This window comes from Penicillium arizonense, assembly GCF_001773325.1.
Source record: "Penicillium arizonense strain CBS 141311 chromosome Unknown PENARI_contig023, whole genome shotgun sequence".
In the NCBI taxonomy this organism is placed as follows: domain Eukaryota; kingdom Fungi; phylum Ascomycota; class Eurotiomycetes; order Eurotiales; family Aspergillaceae; genus Penicillium; species Penicillium arizonense.
In genome coordinates, this window is record NW_019173300.1 from 254,525 (window position 1) to 274,834 (window position 20,310).

The window sequence follows — 20,310 nt, forward strand, 5'->3', positions numbered from 1 at the left end:
CTATCCCGCGAGATAACCGCAGCATCCGATCTGTTACTCGATAATCAAGAATCAATATCCACGATATCTGAAGCCTGATAGCGTGAAAGCATGATGTCGGCGCCTTCCACTGTTGACGGCCGCCTCCGAGTGCCAAATGCTCAGCAGATAAACCCCAGACAGATAGCCGAGAGAAAGTTCGATCGAACCCGGGAGGGCCATGCGAAAGCCACCGTGCTGGGAGCATGTGGCGTAAGCCAGTCCGGCCCACTGTCCACTGGCTCCATCGCTTACACTCACCAATGAACAGTGGTTATTTGTTAAGAATGCATCATTTTCTAGCAATAGCAGTACATAATGGGACTACAGACTAAACAGACCTTCAATATTCTTATCATTCTCCACTTTGATAGATGCTTGGCACTAACCTATGACTGGCTGGGGACTAACACTCTTCCGACCAGATAAGCCGGGGCCTAACGGTTTCGAGCCAAGTGCTCGCGCTGGTTATGCGATGCTCTTGCTAATTCGAACTTTTTGACCAATTTCGCCCCGATAACACGAGGTCACGCCCATCTTATCGTTCTCCGCATTGTTAGTCATCTCCACTGTGGGTTCTAGTTAGCGACGTTCGGAATGGAGCTATTTTTTTTTGGTTCGACTCATATATAAGTCTAGTTCCTGATCTAGTATTTAGAATCATACAGAATATACAATCACATTTACAATGGACGGCCCAGATCAGATCGGCCCCGACCATTCGCCTAAGCGCCCATTCAGCGACAAACTCCGCAATGTCGCAAAGACTTTCACAACTCGGTATGCGACACTGTCAACAATACGCGGAATTGGTTGACTGACAGTTCATAGGGAGGGCCTATTAGGAGATTACGACTATGCATACCTATTTATTCCCCGGTTACCATTTACGAAACGGGCCCGCAAATCCGCTCCGTTCTTCGGTCTTGAGGACCGCGTCCCAGTCGTCCTGGCTTTGATCCTGGGGTTGCAGCATGCGCTTGCAATGTTGGCTGGTGGTGCGTGGATACATCAAATATCGAAGCTATACTTGGAACTAAAGGAAAATAGTGATTTCACCTCCCATCATGCTCGGTGGTTCAGCGGGTGTCAACTTCGGCGACGAACTATACCAATACCTGGTATCGACTTCATTGATTGTCTCGGGCCTTCTGAGTGCTGTTCAGATGTTCCGGCTACACATTAAGGGAACAAAATACTATATTGGAACTGGACTGCTATCTGTCGTTGGTATGTATACTCAAATCACTAGTCGAATTCCTCAACCCTAACCATTTCTCCAGGAACATCATTTTCAACAATCACCGTCGCCCAAGGCGCCTTCACCCAGATGTACAAATCAGGATACTGCCCCACAGCCGAAGACGGAACAAAACTCGCCTGCCCAAAAGGCTACGGCGCCCTCCTCGGCACATCCTGCCTCTGCGCCCTCCTCGAAATCGGCATGTCCTTCATGAGTAGCAGAATCCTCGCCCGCGTCTTCCCCCCTCTCGTCACTGGCCCAACCGTCCTCCTCATCGGTGCCTCGCTCATCAAGTCTGCCATGACCGACTGGGCTGGTGGCTCGGGTTGTGGTGCTGATCCTTCTAACCCGGGTATGTGTCCTAGTGCTGATGCGCCGCACGCTCTACCCTGGGGTAGTGCTGAGTTCATCGGTCTTGGATTCCTCGTCTTTGTTACTATCATCATCTGTGAGCGCTGGGGTCCTCCAATTCTGAAGAGTTGCTCTGTGATTGTTGGTCTGCTGGTTGGATCTATTGTTGCAGCTGCCTGCAACTACTTCGAGTCTTCTGGTATTGCGGCTGCGCCTGTGGCTTCTTTCGCTTGGGTTCATACGTTCCCATTGTCGGTTTACCCGCCTCTGATCCTCCCACTGCTCGCGCTATACATTGTCATCATGATGGAGTCTATCGGTGATATCACTGCTACCTGCGATGTCTCCCGCCTCCAGGTTGAAGGTGCTACCTTCGACTCCCGTATCCAGGGTGGTGTCCTGGGTAACGGTATTACCTGTCTGCTTGCTGGCTTGATGACTATCAGCCCTATGTCCGTCTTCGCACAGAACAACGGTGTCATCGCCTTGACGAAGTGTGCCAACCGCACAGCCGGCTACTGCTGCTGTTTCTTCTTGGTTGTCATGGGTGTCTTCTCCAAGTTTGCCGCTGCGCTGGTTTCCATCCCCAGCCCTGTACTCGGTGGAATGACTGCTTTCCTGTTCAGTTCCGTGGCAGTTAGTGGTCTGCGCATCATTGCCTCGGTTGAGTTCACCCGTCGCAACCGGTTCATTCTCACTGCCAGTTTCTCCCTTGGAATGGGTGTCACTCTTCTCCCGGAGTGGTTCGCTTATTTCTTTACCTACAGCGGTGATAACCATGCCTTGGAGGGTCTGCTGAATGCTTGTGATCTGGTCATGGAGAATGGCTTTGCTGTTGCGGCCCTGCTGGGCATCTTCCTTAACTTGTTCATCCCCGAGGAGGCGGATGATGTCCCTGCTATGCTGGACTCGACTGAGTCTGATGATGGACGTACTCAGGTTGATACTACTGCCCATGAGTCGACTACTAAGATGGAGCATCCTGTTGCATCCAGTGCTAGTGCTTGAATGTTTGTCTGGTTTGCGAGTTGGTTAGCCTCGATATCTTTCTTTTAGCGGTTCTTTTAATACCTATTCCCAATGTCATCTCATATTTGCAGTCTATCAATTTAGTGCAAAATAAATACATACTGCTTTAATTATTCAAGTATTATAGAGCAGCCAGCCTGCTTGGAGATTATTGTATAGTTCCACCTGCATCCAATCAAGTATTAATGTGGAGCTCAGAGTGGAGCATATAACGTTAAATTGGCGCAGTCTTTGCTTGGCCCAGTGAAAGTTACACTTTTTGAGAGGAAAGAACGGCCATTTACCAATGTAGAGGGAGTATATATAGATCTAATATATCTGCTTGGATGATATTGTCGGCTTTGCTAATAGTAAGTAACCAGAACATGATATTTAGCCACTGCATCTTGCAATAAATGATCGGATAGAGTACTTTATGGACATTCAAAATTAAATGTAAGCAAATGATACAGATAGGTGAAGCTGAAATAATCACGATCTATGGGTGTCCGCTATCATGTACACTGGAATCATCTTCACCGGTGTCATCTGCACTGGCATTATCTGCACTGGCATTATCTGCACTGGCATTATCTGCACTGGCATTATCTGCACTGGAACCAGGCCGCAATGATTTATTCTCTGGCCAAGTCGCACCTCTCTCCAACAACAGCTGCACAATTTCTTCATGGCCAGAACGAGAAGCGGCATCGAGGGCATTGATATAGCCGCTACCAAAATAATGGGAACTTAAGTCTTGCCCAGGGAGATCGTTGGGAAGGTCGAAATTGGCACCATAATCAAATAACAGCTGCACGCTTTCCATATGACCTCGCTCGGCTGCACGCATGAGAGCATTATCGCAACCGTCATTTGCATTGGAATTCGCGCCATTATCCAATAGCAGCTGAACGATGTCCTTGTAACCCCGTTCAGAAGCAGCTATAAGAGCATTGTAGCCCTCATATTTGTTATAAGCGGAATTGACATATGCCCCGTTCTCTAGGAGCAGCTGCATAATATCGACGTGGCCTTTAGCCGAAGCAGCTTGAAGGACAGACCGATGGAAAACGTCTTCTGCATTAACATCGGCTCCTTTCGCTATTAGCAGCTGCATAATATCGATGTGGCCTTCAGCCGAAGCAGCTCGAAGGGCAGACCGATGGAAAACGTCACCTGCATTAACATCGGCTCCTTTCGCTATAAGTAACTGCACAATATCGATGTGGCCTTCAGCTGAAGCATCCTGAAGAGCAGACCGGTGGAAAGTGTTGTCTGCATTAACATCGGCTCCTTTCGCTATAAGCAACTGCACAATATCGATGTGGCCTTCAGCTGAAGCAGCCTGAAGAGCAGACCGGTGGAAAAAGTCGTCTGCATTAACATCGGCTCCTTTCGCTATAAGCAACTGCACAATATCGATGTGGCCTGCAGCTGAAGCGGCTCGAAAAGCAGACCGTCTGTAACGGTCTTCTGCATCAAAACCGGCCCCTTTCGCCATTAGCAGCTGCACAATATCAATGTGGCCTTCAGCTGAAGCAGCTTCAAGGGCAGTGCCATGAATGCCATAGCGCGGCGCCACTGCATTAACGTCGGCCCCGCTCCCTATCAGAAGTTGCACAATCCCAATGTGGCCATTTTTAGAAGCAACGTGAATTGAACTGCCAAGTGGGTGTTCTATTGCATTGGGATTGGCTCCTTGCTCCAACAACAGCCGAGCTGTATTCTGTAGACCAGCGGAGGATGCATGGTACAAGGGGCTTGCCTGATCACATCGATCAGGATTATGAATTTTGCCCCAGATCACATAAGATAGCCCCTGCGGGAGTAGAAATTGCGAGAGACTGTCCTGTATGCTTTCCTCATCTTTAGAATGACTTGCATGGTACACCCAGTGCTGTGCAGAATACCGCGAGAGAGCAAGCTTTCTGTCAATCTCCATTTCAATTATTTCTTGAAAACTCACTGCAGGCTCCTCATCTTCCTCAAAAAGCTCTTGGTACACCTCATTGATTAACTCTAACTCGCTCTTGCCTAGACAGGAGAGATATCGCAGACAGACATTAGCCATCTGGGCGTGCGATTGTGACATTTCCAATTGTCCCCCCCATTGTCCTAGCTGTGGACGATGGATGAGGAACTCCCTCGCTGTTTGATGAATGAAGAACAGCTTTGAGTCATACACACTGATGAAGAGGCCACATAGGTTTTTCACCTTCTGCTCGAACGTTTCTTCACGCCAACCGCGTGACACTAGTGTAGTGTACGAATCGCAGGTTTTCAGTTTCACAGCGAGCGTGAGTGCTCTGTTCGCCTCGTCAAGGGTCAGAGGACGCGTCGCAGCCAACATGATCTGGAGGAGAGCAGCTGTCTGTTTTTTATCCTTGCTTCGGCTGAGGATCTTTTCGTATGCGTCTGATACCTTTTGAGGCAGACTGGAAAGGAGTTCTTCCAAATCAGGCCATTGTTCAAATGAACTGGGACTTTCTTGGATTATGTTGAAAGTGAGGTGCAGCCAGAGGTATGTGCGTTGTTCCATGGTCTTCAATTTTTTGGCAATCAACAGACGGTCTTTTTCCTCAAAAATTGTATCGTTTTCCATCTTTGCATCAATGACTTTATCGATGTCCTTGCCGATTTCACCAGAATTTTCATCTGCATCAAACGCAAAATAAGTGGAAGCCTTATTAAACTCTCTGAATTGTAGCTCTATGTCATCGTATGGGCGACTGGTGATGAGGAATTTGAGCTTCGAGGGTTGGTCAGATGGGCGCTGGGAATAGTACTCGACGAGTTTCTCCAGCAACGACTTCCAACTTTCACTCTTACATTCGTCTAGGGCGTCGAGGAGAACAACGATCTCGCCAGTGTTTGGCGACTCCACGCATTTCAGGAGAATTTGCCATAGCTCAGAGAAGTTTGTGGACAATTTCTGACCGTGTGCCCTATGACTGGGAAGCGCAAACTTGATCAAATGATTTTCGGTGTCATGCTCGAACAGTTGGTGAAGAATTGCAGACAATGCATCAGCGGCGTGCATGCGATTTTCAGCTCCATCCTTGAAAAAGAAATAACAAACGGTGGTTGCCACACTCCTATAGAGGTGTTGTTCATCAATCAGAGCCCGCGACAAGACCGATTTGCCGCAACCAGGACTGGCAGATACCCAGAGGATACTGGAGGTGTTGGTGTTGCGCCATTTGCGGAATCTTTCGTCCTTGAAAAACCACTCGCATGTATCCTTGACCCTTGTTGGATTGATATTTTTATGGTCTTCCCAGCCTCCATCGCGAGGCGCAAAATCTTGGAGAAGGGCTCGCTCATATCGGTCTTGGTTGTTCGCCTGGCTTTGCTTGCTGGTAGCCTCAACAAGATTCCGGAGGTCTTCGAGGATACGCCGGGAATAATTCAGCTGTTCCAGCTTGGAATCCCGAATTTCACTGATCTTCGTTGCTTCATAACGATCGATGAGCTTGCTGTAGTCACCGCTCAACTTGGTAATCTCTGTAATTTTCGCAACCCAATCGGTCGACTTGGTCATGTCGTCCCAAGCGCGCGAGCGCTGCTTCTTGGAGAGATGGCATATGACAAGCGCCTGATATTCGAAGATGAGCGTATAGAGCTTGACCAAGCACTCGAGCAGCTGTTCGTAATTGAGATCTTTCTTTTCATACTTTTGTTTTTCGAGACCTTTCTTTTTGAGATAATTCTCTTCGCAGATCTGCCAGTACAGTTGGACATCACTTAGCGAATTGAACCCTTTCAACATGGCCTCGTTCTCTGTGGAACCACTTGTGAGGAGCTATCAGAGTCAGAGTTATCTCGGGCAATGGCATATCAGGCAGCGTATATCATTTTACTTACCGGAAGAAGCAAAGAAGCACCAGACCATGCCAGTGCTGCGTATGGCTGAGTACTGACCGCGTTCTTGACAATTGGGTCAAACCAGAGGACGAACCTTGCCACTTTCTCGACTTGATCTCGGATTTTCACATCTTTCTTTAGTAGTGGCACTCGGTATTGCTTTTTCTCCCGATTATCCAGTAGCTGATTCACGACTGACTTCACCGAACTCTCATTCGGAATACCGCTTCCATGTTCTTGATCATGTTGCAAGGATGCCAGATGTGTATTGTAGGCTTTCATTAGCTCGGGTTGTTGCTCCTGTAACACCTTGTACGCTCGAAGCCATAGATCGGGCTCGTTGTTCAGGCTTCTGGGGGCGTCCTCAGGACGGTTTGACTGTTGCGGGACATCCGAAGAGGCTTGGGTGGAAGTAGGCACAGAGACAGGCTCCGAAACAGATAATTCATCTTGAATACAAGTCTTCGGAATAGATGTCTCGGGTTTTGCAGAAGGTATCTCAGAAGATCCAGGAGGTTCTTCAGAAGGCTGCGCAGCAGAATCATCTGAAGATTGGATGAGCACAGGCACAAGTGCTGGAGTAGGTTCCTCAGAAGGCTGTACAGCCACAGATGCAACAGAAGATGAATCAGTCTTAACTGAAGACTTTTTAGAAGATTGTTTAGGATCTGTTTTCGCAGAGGACCTGTTAGTAGCTGCGGACGAAGATGGCATATGGCATATGGCATATGGCATATGATCGAAAGAATTCAGATACCTTTTTTACGAGTGAGATTATTCACCCGCACGCGAAAATAATCGAAACCCATGATTGCTTTGGTTGAGACGAAATTGTGTCAGAACAGAGTCCCAGGGCGGAAGTAAATTGGGCCAAGGCCAGCACAGCCCCGTATATTCAGGGCTGGAAGCGCATCGCCCATCTGTTTCGTCTATTTTTGTCGAATAGGCATCCATCGCCTTTTCCTGAGACAGACTTACCCTATCAGGAGGCTCAACTTCTACTCCATTCCTTGTGTCCTTTCTGGACATTTTCGAGAGGACCAAAGTAACCTATAAGTTAACCGTGATATCTCCAAGCATAGATCTCGGCCCGAACCGCAAGTTTATTCTAGGAGTTCACAAATGTCACGAAAATACAAGTACAAATCTTACAGTCAATTAATCCTACAACTATGATACACATTCAACCACCGATTCAAACCCCCTCAACCTCCTCACCAGGCGCCAACATCTTAATATACCGATGTTCCCCAGTCTCAAGAACCCGAACCTCATCCCCAACATGAAGCATAAAAGCCTCTTTAGTAGGAACAAGCTGCATCCCAAGACAAGCATTAGTCCGATCCCCATCATCAATCCGCCTATACGCCTTTAACGTTCGATCCGGCTCGGCCTTATGTCGATCTCCAGACTCTGGATCAACATTCGGCAACCGACACCGTACAGTCCGACATGAAGCATGGATCTCCGTCCCACCAATGGCAAGTCGCTTCCAGTGGTCTTCTGCAAATGCAGCGGGTCCTTGGATGATGATGTTTGCGCGGAAGCGGCGGATGCTTAGCCGTGGGATTGCGTAGGCGCAGCGTGCTGCTACGTCTCTGTGGCTTGAGATACTCAAGAGGTGAATCGGGTAGGCGTCTGCGAAGGCTGTGTTGGGTTGGAAACCTAGGTTTTCTTTGCGAGGTGCGTTGCGGAAGATTTGGCGGGTGTGTGGTGCGCTTGCGCGGAAGAGTGTTAATGGACTGGATTTGTGGTCGAAGCCCATGTATGCGTGTAATGATGCTGGGAGTAGACCTCCAAAATCGTGTGCTAGGGGATTGTCTTTCCAGATTCTGACTGGGACAAGTGGGAAGCTGGAGTCCTGTGGTGCATGCAATGGAACTTGGAATGTGTGGCGGCTGGCACAGATCTTGAGTGCCATGCTAATCTTCATGGGAAGACCCTTCCATCCGGCTGGTGTCAAGCGAGGATACGATATCAGCATCACGCCGTCTGACTTGACTTCTGGCAGGTTTGTGTCATAGTCCGAGGCGGACGGGTCAGGAACCCAGATCTCAGGATGGATCAGGGCGAGACGGTTAAATCCTGCATTGCGCAAAGTTCGAATGTTCCATTCTTCTTTGCTGTACTCTGCAAAGACGAATTGCCTGTCGAATTCGAGTCCCGTAGGTACGACATTCGAAAGTTGCAGCTCGACTGCGCCACAAGACTTAAGGGGATAAGTAAACAGGGCTTTGACGCGCCATGATGGGAGACCCTGATCCTTCTGGTCACTAGGGAAGCCCTCGCTATACTTCGGATCGAATTCATCGTCTAGATTGCTCTGACCTGGCGGGAGTCCCAAGCGACGACATCCTTTCGGACGGATCGGGGGTGTCTTTAAAACAAGATAAAGTGGTAGAAAAGCGACCAGGACAATTAAAACAGGAAAATTCACCAAGGCGCCGAGGGCAATGTCGGTTGTGGACATGGAGAGTTGTATGTAGTCAGATCGCAGGGATCAAAAAGCGGCAAAAAATCTCCCGATCTCGGATCTCCGTCAACACCTCATTCCATCACGAAAACACAATAGAACATGAATTGAATATATAGAACTCGATACTTATCTCATTTTTACTACTTTCGAGCCTAGCTCTGCTCCCAGCTTGATGCGCCCACTATGAGCGCCAAAAAGGACCCACGCGGTCTCGACACGCCCAGCGAGAACACGCGTCAGTAGCTCCCCAGTTCTTCAGTAACAAAAGATCCGAATACTAACTCATACCGACAGTTCCCCTGCTTTCAGCCCCAGCAACACAGGCCTTCAGCTCGTCAGCCCACACCCGACTGCCGAACCGAATCGGAACGGGCGCGCGGCGTCTGGACGAGGCTTTGGATGGCCAGTTCAAGTTCCATCGGCGCCCTACCGGCATTGTGCGCGGCCAAATTACAGAAGTATGGGGACCGCCAGGGTCCGGAAAAACTTCGCTGGGGTGAGCCTCTTCTCATTCGCGCCAGAGTTCGAATCTAACCCATCGGCAGGTTGAGCATTGCACACAGTGCATTGCAGGATGGTGGCAAAGTAGTCTGGATTGGTATGTTCCCAGTTTCCAGAGCCATATAGACAGTCAAACTCATACTGTCAGATACGAGTTCCCCCCTGCCTGCACCACGGCTTCAACAGATGGGAATGAATGTCAAAAACTTCATTTATTTGCGCACGCCGACGTTGCCGCATCTTCTTGCTCTTCTCGGGAAACCACCCAAGAACTTCCCACCAGCAGGAACAACCTTGATAGTCATCGATTCGGTGTCAAGTCTCTTCCAAGCGTATTTCACTGGCGCGTCAGAGCTCAAGGACCAGCTTGTACGCGGCAAAATCAAAGATAAGAATGAGCTACACTGGCTCCTCAATCGAAGATGGAATGTCACCAACGAGCTTTCTATCTACTTAACTCGATTTGCGCTGAAGAGGATCGCCGTATTGGCTCTTGATCAGACTCACACGAAAATCAAGGGGCAGGTTCGTGCTACTTTAGGGCCTACCGTCTGGGGTGGTGGGTGGGAAAAGAGTGTTCTAACGCGTGTCGTGATCTATCGTGGTAAGCGCGGCGAACGCTTTGCGGAGGTCACCAAGCGTGGGGGCAACTTTATACCCAAGAGTGGGAGGTTGGTAGTTCGGTTTCGGATTGAGCGGGTATGTCGGTTCTCAAGTGATATAGGCCTTTGCTAACTTAGCCAGGACGGCTGCCATGATGATAAACCATCGGGGATTTCCATCCAACGAAAGCTCCCTGTGCGGACTCCTGTGATTCGACCTTCCAATGCGCAAGGTCATATCTTTCGGTCTCCGAAGGCACCAACTCCTTCTCCATTATCGCCAGCACTGCCTTCTTCAAAGCTGCAAAATCCCAGGTCACCACTTCACAGATCACCATTCCCCAAATCACCACTTACCAAATCAAGACTCTCCACATCAACGCTTCCCGATGAACCATCTAACCCCGTACCTCCGCCACAGCCCGCACCGACACCGAAGAAGCGCAAAGTGGAAGAAGTAGCGGACAGCCAGGACGAATTCTCGGAAGATGATTTCGAAGACGAAGAATTCCCCTGAAAGACGAATACGAACAATTCATGAGTCATGCATTATCAAAACAAACAGCATATTAGCTACTAGCCCTCGTCATTCATCATACGCTCAGAGCTTCCACAAAGACCCTCCTCTGAACGACCCTCGCTCCATGCGACTCAGCCAAGAAATCCTTCGGTTCAGCCTCCTCACACTGCGGATCCTCACTTCGATCCGGCGTTTCAATTGGCCGCTGTATCGTGCAAAGAGGCAGTGTATCGGCGATAGTCACAGAAATCGGATGTCGAGATCCCTGAATGAGATCAACCAAACGACCCAGCACTGCAAACTCCAGCTTCAACTTGAGCGAGTATACAAACCCCTTCAGGGTAATCTGCACAGCATAGAAATTGGCATATTCCAAACTCAACAGGACAAGATCCATGATCATAATCGCGCAGTTTATCCCGATCAGATGGTACATTATCGTTCTCGAATCCGGGCGCGCAGAAACATCTGCCCCGAGTCGTAGTAGCTTGACCGTTTCAATGACATACAATGTCGACAGCAGACCCTCTTGCAATGTAAACCCCGTCAACTGAATCTTCTCCATGATGTTATACCCCTTGACCCAAGACATATCACCACTATGAACGATATTCGCGCCGTACGTCAAAATCGTAGTAGGAATATGCAACAGGAAGAAGTTCACAATGATAAGCCGAAGTACTCGTCGCAGAACACGTTCATCCCGGAGAACGAGATGCAGTCGCGAATACAGAACCACCGATTGGCCTGTGACCATTGTCCACCACCCGATTGTCAAGACCGTCACTGAGAGGACGGAGTCGGTCTGCGTGAAGAATTTTATCAGGAAGCCGATTGAGTATGGCACTACGCCTATACAGCCTGAGGCGAGGAGAGACCAGAAGTATAGACCGCGCCAGCGGCGGAAGTTGGCTAGGACTAGGACGACTAATTCGGCGACGTTGTAGCAGGATAGGCCGATGAATGTTACTAGGATCATTTGGAGGATGTTGCCTTCTCTTGCTAGGGCGCCCGATATTCCGTCTAGGAGGTCCTGTGGGACGGACATTTTGGTTGGTTTGGTGGGAGGGTCATCCCGTTTGGTATGTCCACATAGTTGGTACAGGAGGGAGTGTTGAAGAGGGAGAGAAGGGAGGACAAAGGAAGTATGGACTGGTCGTACGGGAAATGCAACTCCTGCATATGGCTTGGACTTGTCTGTGCGCACGCGTAATTGTGCGTCAAGAAAAGGAAACTTGGAAATAAATGGGAGTTCTTATGGGGTCACAATCCGGGGTCATTGTTTAGTTCGATCTTCCAGCTAGGGGGCGCTATGGCTTGGTATTTCCACATTGACAGGGATGTCTCGGGCCATTTGCCTAGGCAATCACCCGTTGCAGTTTGGACTTGGACAAATAAAGATTTCATTTGAGTCTACATGTAAATTATGGCTCTCATAGGTTGGTCAGGTAGTCCTCGATCTGCTCCTTGGTCAACTTGCGGAAGCGCGGTCCCTGAGCGCCCTCAACTCCTTCAAAGCCCAGCAAGTGGTCCGCTGGCGGGCCGACAATGCCTGAAAGAGATTAGCTGATGTTGCCAGCTGAAGTGGGAACTGAACTCACCAATTTCTATCGTGTCACCATTCATCTCACCCTCAATCGTCTCCTTGAGCGTCAACAGCGCAATGTGAATGGCATCCTCCAGCTCCAGCCCTTCGGTGTACCGCTTCTCGAGGAAAGTCTTGGCGCTCGTTGCGTGTTTACCGATGGCTGTGGCCTTCCATGGGTAGTAGCTGCCGCTGGGATCGACCTGATACAGACTAGGGCCGCCCTTGTGAATGCCGCCGGTCTTGGTGGTTGGCTTCTCCTCGGAGTCGTCCTTCTGTGCCTCTCCCTCGGGCTCAACACCCTCGTCCCAGCCTGCAATCAACAGACTGACACCGTAAGGACGAACACCACCAGATTGCGTAGCTTCCTGCACCACACGAGCGACATCCTGCACCAGTATCCGAGTGGGAGGATATTCGTTGTAGATACGCTTGTAGCCTGTGTGGGAGACCTTGCGGGCCTTGTCGACCAGAACCCGGTAATCAGGGCCCATACCGGCGTAGACCATGCCGATGTCGGGAGTGACCAGGGAAATCTTGGACAGTGAGGGAGGATCGATCAGAGGCGATGAGGACTTCTTCTCAGTGGCGAGGACAATTCCGTTTGTAGCTGTTCTGGAGGTCAGCTTGGTCCCGTGGGTGAGAGCTGGGAGCTTACCTTTGATACCGAGGGCGGTAACTCCCTGGTTGACTGCGTTCAAGGCATATTCTATTTTCATCAGTATGGATCCATAGGATCAGGATGATGGTCGCGTCTTACCAATCTGCACCAGCTTGCCGCTGTGATGGAGCTGGGTTAACTGGTGTCAATTCCACGGGACAAGCGTTCCTTACCTGGGAGAGAATGTCGTCAAAGAGAAAGAGTATCGGTCTGCCATGATTCACTGTAAACTGCAACACAACAGGAAGAGATGGAAAAAAAGAAGAAAGGGAGCTGTCCACAGGTGTTGTAGGCAGAGATGGGTGACGTTTGGCGTAGAGCTGGAAGGCGGTGACCCGATTGGGGTTAGCCGTGGAGGTTGGGAACACTTGGGCTTTTCTGCTTTTCTTTTCTTCTCTTCACTGAGATCTCTCTCTGAACACTTCCCCAATGTGAGATCAATGGCAGACTCTGAACAGCATTACCCTCCTAGGGTCTGTCGCATCTGTCTAGAAACAGTATTGCCGACCTTTCAACCCTCCGAATTCCTGCAGAAACCTCGAGTGGTGTACGAGTCCTCCGACCCAGAGCTTGGCCGTCTCTTACGTCCCTGCCATTGCAAAGGCTCCTCGCGTTATGTCCACGAGGGTTGCCTGCAATCATGGCGCCATGCCGACCCTAAGTACTCGACGAGAAACTTCTGGCAATGTCCGACCTGTGGCTTCCAGTATCGCCTAGGCCGCTTGACTTGGGCACGATGGATCAGTAGCGCATCCATGCAGCTATTCCTCACGATCGCCATCCTTTTGTTTACCGTATTCATTCTTGGATTCATTGCTGACCCCATCATTGACTTTTACCTCGGCCCCGTGGATGTCTACGAACTCGTTGATGATTCCTCTTGGTTGGAACACTTCGTCAAAGGACTGACCTCACTGGGCCTGTTGTCACTTATCAAGGCCATCTTTGCATTATCACCTTTCCCTTGGAACATGCGCTCTGTGGTTACCGGCCGTAATGGAGGCCGCAACCGAGCTGCCCAACTGAACTGGCTAGTGATTCTGGTTGGCGTTGGTAGTTTCCTCTGGGTATGTCCACGGGTGTCACAAGTTGACTATCTGGCTTAACTAACCGATATAGGCTGTCTACAAAGGCGTCCGGTCATGGAGTAGACGCACCTTAGAAAAGGCGGGCGAGAGGGTTATGGATGTGCCACTCCCCGACGATGAGGAAGTGGAGGAAGATAGCAAGCAAGACTGAACTCGCACTACTTAAGTTGCCGTCTCCTCTGCCCCATGAGATGTCGATTAGTCAATGTGCGAAGAACATTACTGTCTTCAATACTCTTGGGTGTCTACCTGAGAAGCAGATGAATGGTCTCGGGAACGTCTTGTTCCTGAATAATTCGCTGCTTCATTCATCAGGCAGCCCCTTGAGGAAGACAGTCCGTCGCTCAATTGTATGACAGCGTCCTGACCATTGAGTCTGACTTGGTAACGCTTTCGGATTGAGTGATGGGAAATGATAGTTAATGGAGTTCCTGCCTTGTAATTTTCTCTTCTCCTAACATTTTCCTTCTTCGCGATATTCCTTTTCTCTAATATCGTGACAACTAAATCATCAATATGGACATGGACTCATCTGGAATTCGTCTCGCTGAAGTTCGATCGCAACTCGCGATGGACTCTGACTCCGATTCGGATACCACTGTCACCCCTAAGAAAGAGCCATTTCCCGACTTTGACGCGGAACTGTGTGTCCCAGATCTTAACAACAGACATGAGGCCGCGTGGACCTACGCCTTTGGCAAGGCTGTCCAGAATGACATTCGCACTCGCTATGTCGACCCCTTCATCACCCCCCATAACCCCGGCGAACCATTTACGCGCAGCCACATCCTCCTCGAGGCTATCAAGGACCTCCTCGCTGACCCGCAAATGCGCGAGACTACCCGCCAGCAGTTCATCGTTCTGATTAACCACACTCTCCATTTACACGAGGTCGTCTTTCACCACAGTGATAAATTCCTTGACACGAAGGAGACTGCCGAGGCGAAGGTGCTTGCGGAGATTATTCTCAGCTACTTGGTCTGGATGGATGGCAAGTTGCGTGACCAAGTTATCGCCGCTGAGCAGGTTGCCGTTGTGCTTGACCAAGTGTCCAAGGAGAAGACGACTATCTGTGAGCGATACTGTCGCATGACTACTGTGGTTTCTGCGTAAGTTCATCGTTCAGGTCCTCGTTCAAGTCCAAGCTTTGCTCTTTGATACTAACAACTACAGTCACCTGAAAAAGCCTCGTCCCCTGGAACGTCGCCTACTCACTCTCTTCCTCGAAGTCTATGAAGCATGGGTCCATAATACCTTCCTCCGTCAGCGCAACTGCCAGATCCTCGCAGAAGGAATTCCTGTCACCGGTCGAATTGGCCTGTCGCGTCGGATCATTGCCATCTGGGACGTGCTGACTCGCTGCATTGAGAATTACTCACTTTACACCTGGGCCACTCGCACCATTCGGGCTAATTACTTTGCACCGGCCATGGATTTGCTGTCTGACGCCCCAGATATCTGGCAGCAATGCTGGGACAAGCGCTCGACTATTCACGATCGTCGGTCTATCCATCCTGGGCAGTTTGAACAACCCTTGAGCGGTCAGGCTGTGAAGATCCCTCAGCAATTCGATAATATGGAGGAGCAGCGTTCGACCAACGGTCAGTCTACTCCGGTTGCAGAGCTGGAAGTTGCCGAAGCTTGAAGCACTCTCTGGGTGGTCTGGCCACTGACCAAAGCTACTGACTACAACCACAGCCAAAGTTCTCACAAACCTTCCTCCAAAATACCCTTCAAGATACCCACAGGATGACAACGACGCCGGAGGACAACGGCACGACCCACGAATCGATAACCCAGCTCTCAGAAGACCCGCGCCACCGAGCACGAAATACTTTCATCTCTACCTGTCCAATGTAATACCCAGATGTAGCAAATCAGCAGCAACATAGTAATGAATTCAATTCAAGCTAGTTCCATCCTCTTCAAGCCTCACTATCCTTGTAAGCCCCCAACTTGAACAACTTCTTAGCATTCTCCCGTCCAATCTTCAACCGATTAGTATTCGACATCTCCGCATTATCAAACCAGTCACAAGCATCCTCAAACGTCTCAAAAGGATAATCAATCGAGAACAAAATGCGGTCCGCGCCAACCTCCGCCAAACAAAAGTTCAACGTAGTAGTCGAAAAGTGCCCGGAAGTAGTAATCCACAAATTATCCGCGAAATACTCCCGAATCGTCCTCTTACACGTCTCCCCAAGCCCAAGCACCTTCTTCCGATCCTCGAACCAATGATTAATCCTCCACATATCAAACGGAATATGTTCCCCAAGATGCCCAAGAATAACCTGCAACTTGGGATGTCTATCGAAAACACCGTTCGTCACCATCCCCAGCACATGTAGACTAACGCCCTGCGCGAATGACAGCGGTGGCCCGATTAGCCATTTCCGATCTGCCCATAGTTTCTCGTAGATTGTTCCGGTTGGATTGCGTGGGTGGAGGTACAGGGGCACGTCTAGTTCTTCGCAGGTAGACCAGAACACGTCCCATTTGGCGTTGTCGTAGAAGATCATCTCGTCGCCGTCTGGGCCGGCGCGTTGTGTGTCGTTTACTAGTGCGCCTAGGAAGCCGTGCTGGGTTACGCAGCGACGGAGTTCGGTGGCTGCTTCTTGGGGATCGTGCATGGAGAGGGTGCTGTTTTATTGTTAGTTTGTTGCTGGTCATTGATATTACGTAGAGGGTGTAGAGGGTGTAGAGGGAACTCACGCAAAAGCAGCAAATCGATCTGGGTGCGCTTTCACCTTCTCGGCGATATAATCATTGATCTCAACAGCGAGAGCCTGGGCATCCTTTGCATCCCAGATATCTTGGACACCTGGCGCGGTATAGCTGAGGATCTGGAGACCGACGCCGTATTTCTCGGCGAAGTCTAGGCGGATTGGACCGACGTCGTTGATTTCTGCTGTGTGTTTCTCTGTGTCTGTGGCGAACATCCCTGCCCACCATTTGGTCTTTTCCGCGAAGCGGGGGAGCGCGAAGGCTTCTTCGAGGGCGATTTTGCCGAGCATGGTGTAGTGTGGATGGTGATGGGAAGGTGACGGAGATGGAGGGGAGAGGAGGGCAGATGGGTGATCTGGATGTATCTGGTGATGAACTATTTTATATCACTCCGGGGTCCCCGCACTTCGGAAGCTATAGAATACTGCGTAGCCGTTACGCGTTGGAACTATGCGCATCGGATGAGGTTATCCGACGACCCGACGGGGGCGGTCCGCCCACTGCGGCTCGGGGCGGCCGGGGTAAATTTATATCAATTACTCCATTGCAGACCAATTCCATGACTCGGTAGATCCATCTTCGACTGAACAATATCAATCGCCTCTTTGCCGACAATACCCCTCGCAACCAGGTGGCGGATATACTCCATAGTCCACTCTTGACAGCGCTTGTTACTGATCTAGAGAGACCTAGCTCATTAGGTTAGGAACAGTGCTATATACTCACATCATTTACAGGTGCCATGAAGTTCTGACTGATTCCAGGAGTAGGAACCTCCGCTGCTGCAAGCTCGATATTCCCTCGCGGGGTTGGGTCGATGCGTGGAGGCGCGTCGGCTGAGGAGTCGATTATGTGGGAGGCATTGGGTTGTAGTTTCGTTTGAATACTAAGACTTAGCCTGCCATAGGAGCGTTGACGGCGTGGACCTTGGTTCCTTTCTCTCAAGATTGAGAAGTTGGCTGGCTGGAAAGTGATGTTGCGAGCAGAGATTAGGTAGATGGTTCTTGTGCCCATTTTATATCTAGTGTCTATATGGGAGGTAGGTCTAAGAGTGTATCTCAAAGGGTGAGGTTCTAAGCGCTGATGCTTGGACCTGTCACATCTAGCCCGAATTCGAATTAGACCCAAAGAGGGTGAAGTACATGACATGTATTGATATATTTCAAATGTTCTATTCGTAGGTGCTCTATCTGCTTTATTGCTGTCTTTTCTTCCTCCTGGCTTACTATGAGGAAACGCATTTTATTTCACCAGGCCGCTTTTCACAGCGGTACAGTAGGTCGGCTCGGCACTTGAGGGATATGCGACGGGCGGATGTACGTCTAATACTCTTATTATATACTGCACATTCACCCCGCCATGAAATGTGACATATCCGAACTCGGCAGTTCGCCATGCGAAGAACCCGAATGCACAATGGAGATCAACGTCCCCAAAACAGCAAACTCCATCTTGAGCTTGATACTATAAACCAACGCCTTGAAGATGATCTGCGTAAAATAAAGGCCCATATACTCCAAGACTAGTAGCGCGACATCCATGCAAATCGCTGCGATGTTAATTGCGAGCAGCTCGTACAGGATCTTATGTCGTTTCGTGTCTTCGTGCGGACTGATCCGGATTATACCGATTGTTTCGTAGATGTAGATACCGGAGATGAGGGTTTCTTGCGCGGAGAACCAGGTGAGTTGTGATTTTTCGACTATATCAAATGCGCGCACCCAGGACGGTGAATGGGAAAAGTATTCGGAGGCGAAGTTGAGGGTGACGGTTGGAATGACAAGGATGGCGGTGTCGACTATGATGAGCCATTTCAAAAAGCGGAGGAGGCGGTAGTTGGTTGATATTAGATGGAGGCGGGAGTAGAGGACTACCGATTGTGTCGGGACTAGCATTATGAAGCCGATATTCGAAAGGAGAAGGCTTAGCCATAGTGGTGCGAGTTCGAAGAATTGAAATGAGGTTCCTAGGCTGGTCGGGATGATGCCCAATACGGCTGATAGGAGGAGCGACCAGAAGTAGAGACTGCGGTATCTCTTGAAGCTCAGTGGGATGAGGACCATCAGCTCCAGCGCGTTGTATAGGGCGATCGAGATGAAGACTATTGCGGCGATGCTTTTGGCTTGGTTGTCGCCGATAAGGGATGGATGTTGCTGGAACGAGCTCGACATGGTAGGGGGTGCATGCTTGCTTCTTGCCTGGGGGGTTATCCTGGGCCTGAGGATGAGTGAAGAGGTTATAAATCTGAAGAATACACGAACATGCGATATATTGAGGCGATGCGCCACGACACGCGACCTATGGTTTCGTAACGTCACCAACGTCACCACACCCAATGAACATTCCCGGAGTCATTTGCACTAATTGAATTGAATGCGATGATAGGCTCAGCCTGAAACGCCAATATGTATCCACGGTATTGGACCCTGATTAACCACTTTCTAATTGGCTCAAAGATAATAAGCTTCAGGGAGATAGGAATCGCGGGGAACGTCCGATTTAGATATTATGGAACTGCCTATGAATGGTCAAGGACCTAGATATTATCTCGATTTCTTCTACTCTGATTTGGCAACAAGCTTGATTCCACACTTTTCCATGGGTCGACAGGCTGCAGAGCTCCAATCCGGAACCGGGGGACCTTGAATCTCCATGGTGATCCCATACCTCATTAAGACAGAAGAAACCAAGAGTTTCAAACTTAGAGTTCCGAGTCTTTGGCCCTTGCACGCATGTTTCCCGGCGCCCCAGCCAATAAATTCCCCCTGGAATTCCCGAGAGGGGTCCCAGCGCATTGGATCGGGGTAATCGTTGGGGTTGATAGATGTATCTGAGAACGGGTAGACAACTGAAGCCCCTGAAGGGATGGTGTAGGGTCCAATTGTTATTTCTGGGCCGACGTTTTTCCGTACAGCTGTGTAGGGTTGGGCGATACGTAGGGTTTCGCGGATACAGAGATCCAGCATGGGTGTTTGGGTTTCCCAGGCTCTCAGGGGTATGGATGAGAGGGTTTCGGTCTGAGTTTGGTCGGGGATAGAGGCGGCATGTGTTGAGATCAGAGATTCGATCTCTTTTTGAACAGCGGAAGACCATCGCGGATCAGAGGAAAGATACATGATCAGCCATGTTACTGTATAAGATGGATTATTAGTTTGTGCTTTCCGCCATTTCGATGGAGGTCAATGTACCTGTATTTCCCATGGCACGGGCTCCAGCTAGAGAGAGACCTAGCATGAACTATAGAGGCTATTAGACTCTGGTGCTTGAATCGTTGATCCTCCCTTACATACCCCTAATATATGAACTGTACTCTCTCCATCATCCAGCATCTGCTGGAGGGCATCTCTTCTCTGAATTCCACTGCTTTTTCTCTTGTGGATCTCTTTTTTGATAATACCGTATATGCGAGCAGAAGATAAAATCTTGCGAAGCGAAGAGACAGTGGGTAGCCATGGAATTTGAGTTTCGAACGTATTGGAGGCCGAGTCGACAATATCAACAAGTGGTTTTAGACGCGATAGAAGGGTTGGATCATCGGCTATATCGAAGGAAGCAGGGCGCATGACCATTTGAAAGGCAACCTGTGACAAGAAAGTTTCTGTCAACTTCATCATCGACCATCATGTAGAGTATAAATACCTCATGGAATGCAGAGCACGGATCGAGGAT

At 49.7% G+C, this 20,310-nt stretch overlaps 11 protein-coding genes across 11 annotated transcripts; 4 read left to right on the forward strand and 7 right to left on the reverse strand.

Annotated features, from left to right (window-relative positions):
- Positions 1-706: 706 nt before the first annotated feature.
- On the forward strand, positions 707-2,620 carry PENARI_c023G08528 (nucleobase:cation symporter-2 family protein; the record flags this gene model as incomplete). The annotated part of the gene is made up of 4 exons (XM_022635583.1): positions 707-798; positions 850-1,016; positions 1,069-1,248; positions 1,302-2,620. The coding sequence occupies 4 exons, from the start codon at positions 707-709 to the stop codon at positions 2,618-2,620; spliced, it is 1,758 nt and encodes a 585-aa protein (XP_022484667.1).
- Positions 2,621-3,119: 499 nt separating this feature from the next.
- PENARI_c023G01980 (MOSC domain protein) lies at positions 3,120-8,954 on the reverse strand (the record flags this gene model as incomplete). The annotated part of the gene is made up of 4 exons (XM_022635499.1): positions 3,120-6,422; positions 6,485-7,152; positions 7,703-8,861; positions 8,922-8,954. The coding sequence occupies 4 exons, from the start codon at positions 8,952-8,954 to the stop codon at positions 3,120-3,122; spliced, it is 5,163 nt and encodes a 1,720-aa protein (XP_022484635.1).
- Positions 8,955-9,143: 189 nt separating this feature from the next.
- On the forward strand, positions 9,144-10,580 carry PENARI_c023G03103 (uncharacterized protein; the record flags this gene model as incomplete). The annotated part of the gene is made up of 5 exons (XM_022635515.1): positions 9,144-9,195; positions 9,255-9,456; positions 9,506-9,558; positions 9,610-10,160; positions 10,206-10,580. 5 exons carry the CDS (start codon positions 9,144-9,146, stop codon positions 10,578-10,580), a joined length of 1,233 nt encoding a protein of 410 aa, XP_022484600.1.
- Positions 10,581-10,656: 76 nt separating this feature from the next.
- PENARI_c023G07816 (uncharacterized protein) lies at positions 10,657-11,631 on the reverse strand (the record flags this gene model as incomplete). The annotated part of the gene is made up of 1 exon (XM_022635571.1): positions 10,657-11,631. The coding sequence occupies one exon, from the start codon at positions 11,629-11,631 to the stop codon at positions 10,657-10,659; it is 975 nt and encodes a 324-aa protein (XP_022484606.1).
- A 385-nt stretch (positions 11,632-12,016) lies between these two features.
- On the reverse strand, positions 12,017-13,046 carry pre8 (proteasome core particle subunit alpha 2; the record flags this gene model as incomplete). The annotated part of the gene is made up of 5 exons (XM_022635474.1): positions 12,017-12,135; positions 12,185-12,778; positions 12,827-12,877; positions 12,929-12,948; positions 13,003-13,046. The coding sequence occupies 5 exons, from the start codon at positions 13,044-13,046 to the stop codon at positions 12,017-12,019; spliced, it is 828 nt and encodes a 275-aa protein (XP_022484588.1).
- A 223-nt stretch (positions 13,047-13,269) lies between these two features.
- PENARI_c023G09558 (E3 ubiquitin-protein ligase MARCH) lies at positions 13,270-14,068 on the forward strand (the record flags this gene model as incomplete). Its single annotated transcript, XM_022635598.1, has 2 exons — positions 13,270-13,896; positions 13,949-14,068. The coding sequence occupies 2 exons, from the start codon at positions 13,270-13,272 to the stop codon at positions 14,066-14,068; spliced, it is 747 nt and encodes a 248-aa protein (XP_022484518.1).
- Positions 14,069-14,433: 365 nt separating this feature from the next.
- PENARI_c023G04169 (uncharacterized protein) lies at positions 14,434-15,562 on the forward strand (the record flags this gene model as incomplete). The annotated part of the gene is made up of 2 exons (XM_022635529.1): positions 14,434-15,026; positions 15,091-15,562. 2 exons carry the CDS (start codon positions 14,434-14,436, stop codon positions 15,560-15,562), a joined length of 1,065 nt encoding a protein of 354 aa, XP_022484560.1.
- A 280-nt stretch (positions 15,563-15,842) lies between these two features.
- On the reverse strand, positions 15,843-16,931 carry PENARI_c023G08930 (amidohydrolase family protein; the record flags this gene model as incomplete). Its single annotated transcript, XM_022635590.1, has 2 exons — positions 15,843-16,557; positions 16,630-16,931. 2 exons carry the CDS (start codon positions 16,929-16,931, stop codon positions 15,843-15,845), a joined length of 1,017 nt encoding a protein of 338 aa, XP_022484531.1.
- Positions 16,932-17,173: 242 nt separating this feature from the next.
- Positions 17,174-17,655, reverse strand: PENARI_c023G01958 (uncharacterized protein; the record flags this gene model as incomplete). The annotated part of the gene is made up of 2 exons (XM_022635498.1): positions 17,174-17,320; positions 17,377-17,655. 2 exons carry the CDS (start codon positions 17,653-17,655, stop codon positions 17,174-17,176), a joined length of 426 nt encoding a protein of 141 aa, XP_022484548.1.
- A 335-nt stretch (positions 17,656-17,990) lies between these two features.
- PENARI_c023G09766 (uncharacterized protein) lies at positions 17,991-18,812 on the reverse strand (the record flags this gene model as incomplete). The annotated part of the gene is made up of 1 exon (XM_022635600.1): positions 17,991-18,812. One exon carries the CDS (start codon positions 18,810-18,812, stop codon positions 17,991-17,993), a length of 822 nt encoding a protein of 273 aa, XP_022484672.1.
- Positions 18,813-19,199: 387 nt separating this feature from the next.
- On the reverse strand, positions 19,200-20,252 carry PENARI_c023G02584 (cytochrome P450; the record flags this gene model as incomplete). Its single annotated transcript, XM_022635504.1, has 3 exons — positions 19,200-19,771; positions 19,830-19,878; positions 19,932-20,252. The coding sequence occupies 3 exons, from the start codon at positions 20,250-20,252 to the stop codon at positions 19,200-19,202; spliced, it is 942 nt and encodes a 313-aa protein (XP_022484586.1).
- Positions 20,253-20,310: the final 58 nt, after the last annotated feature.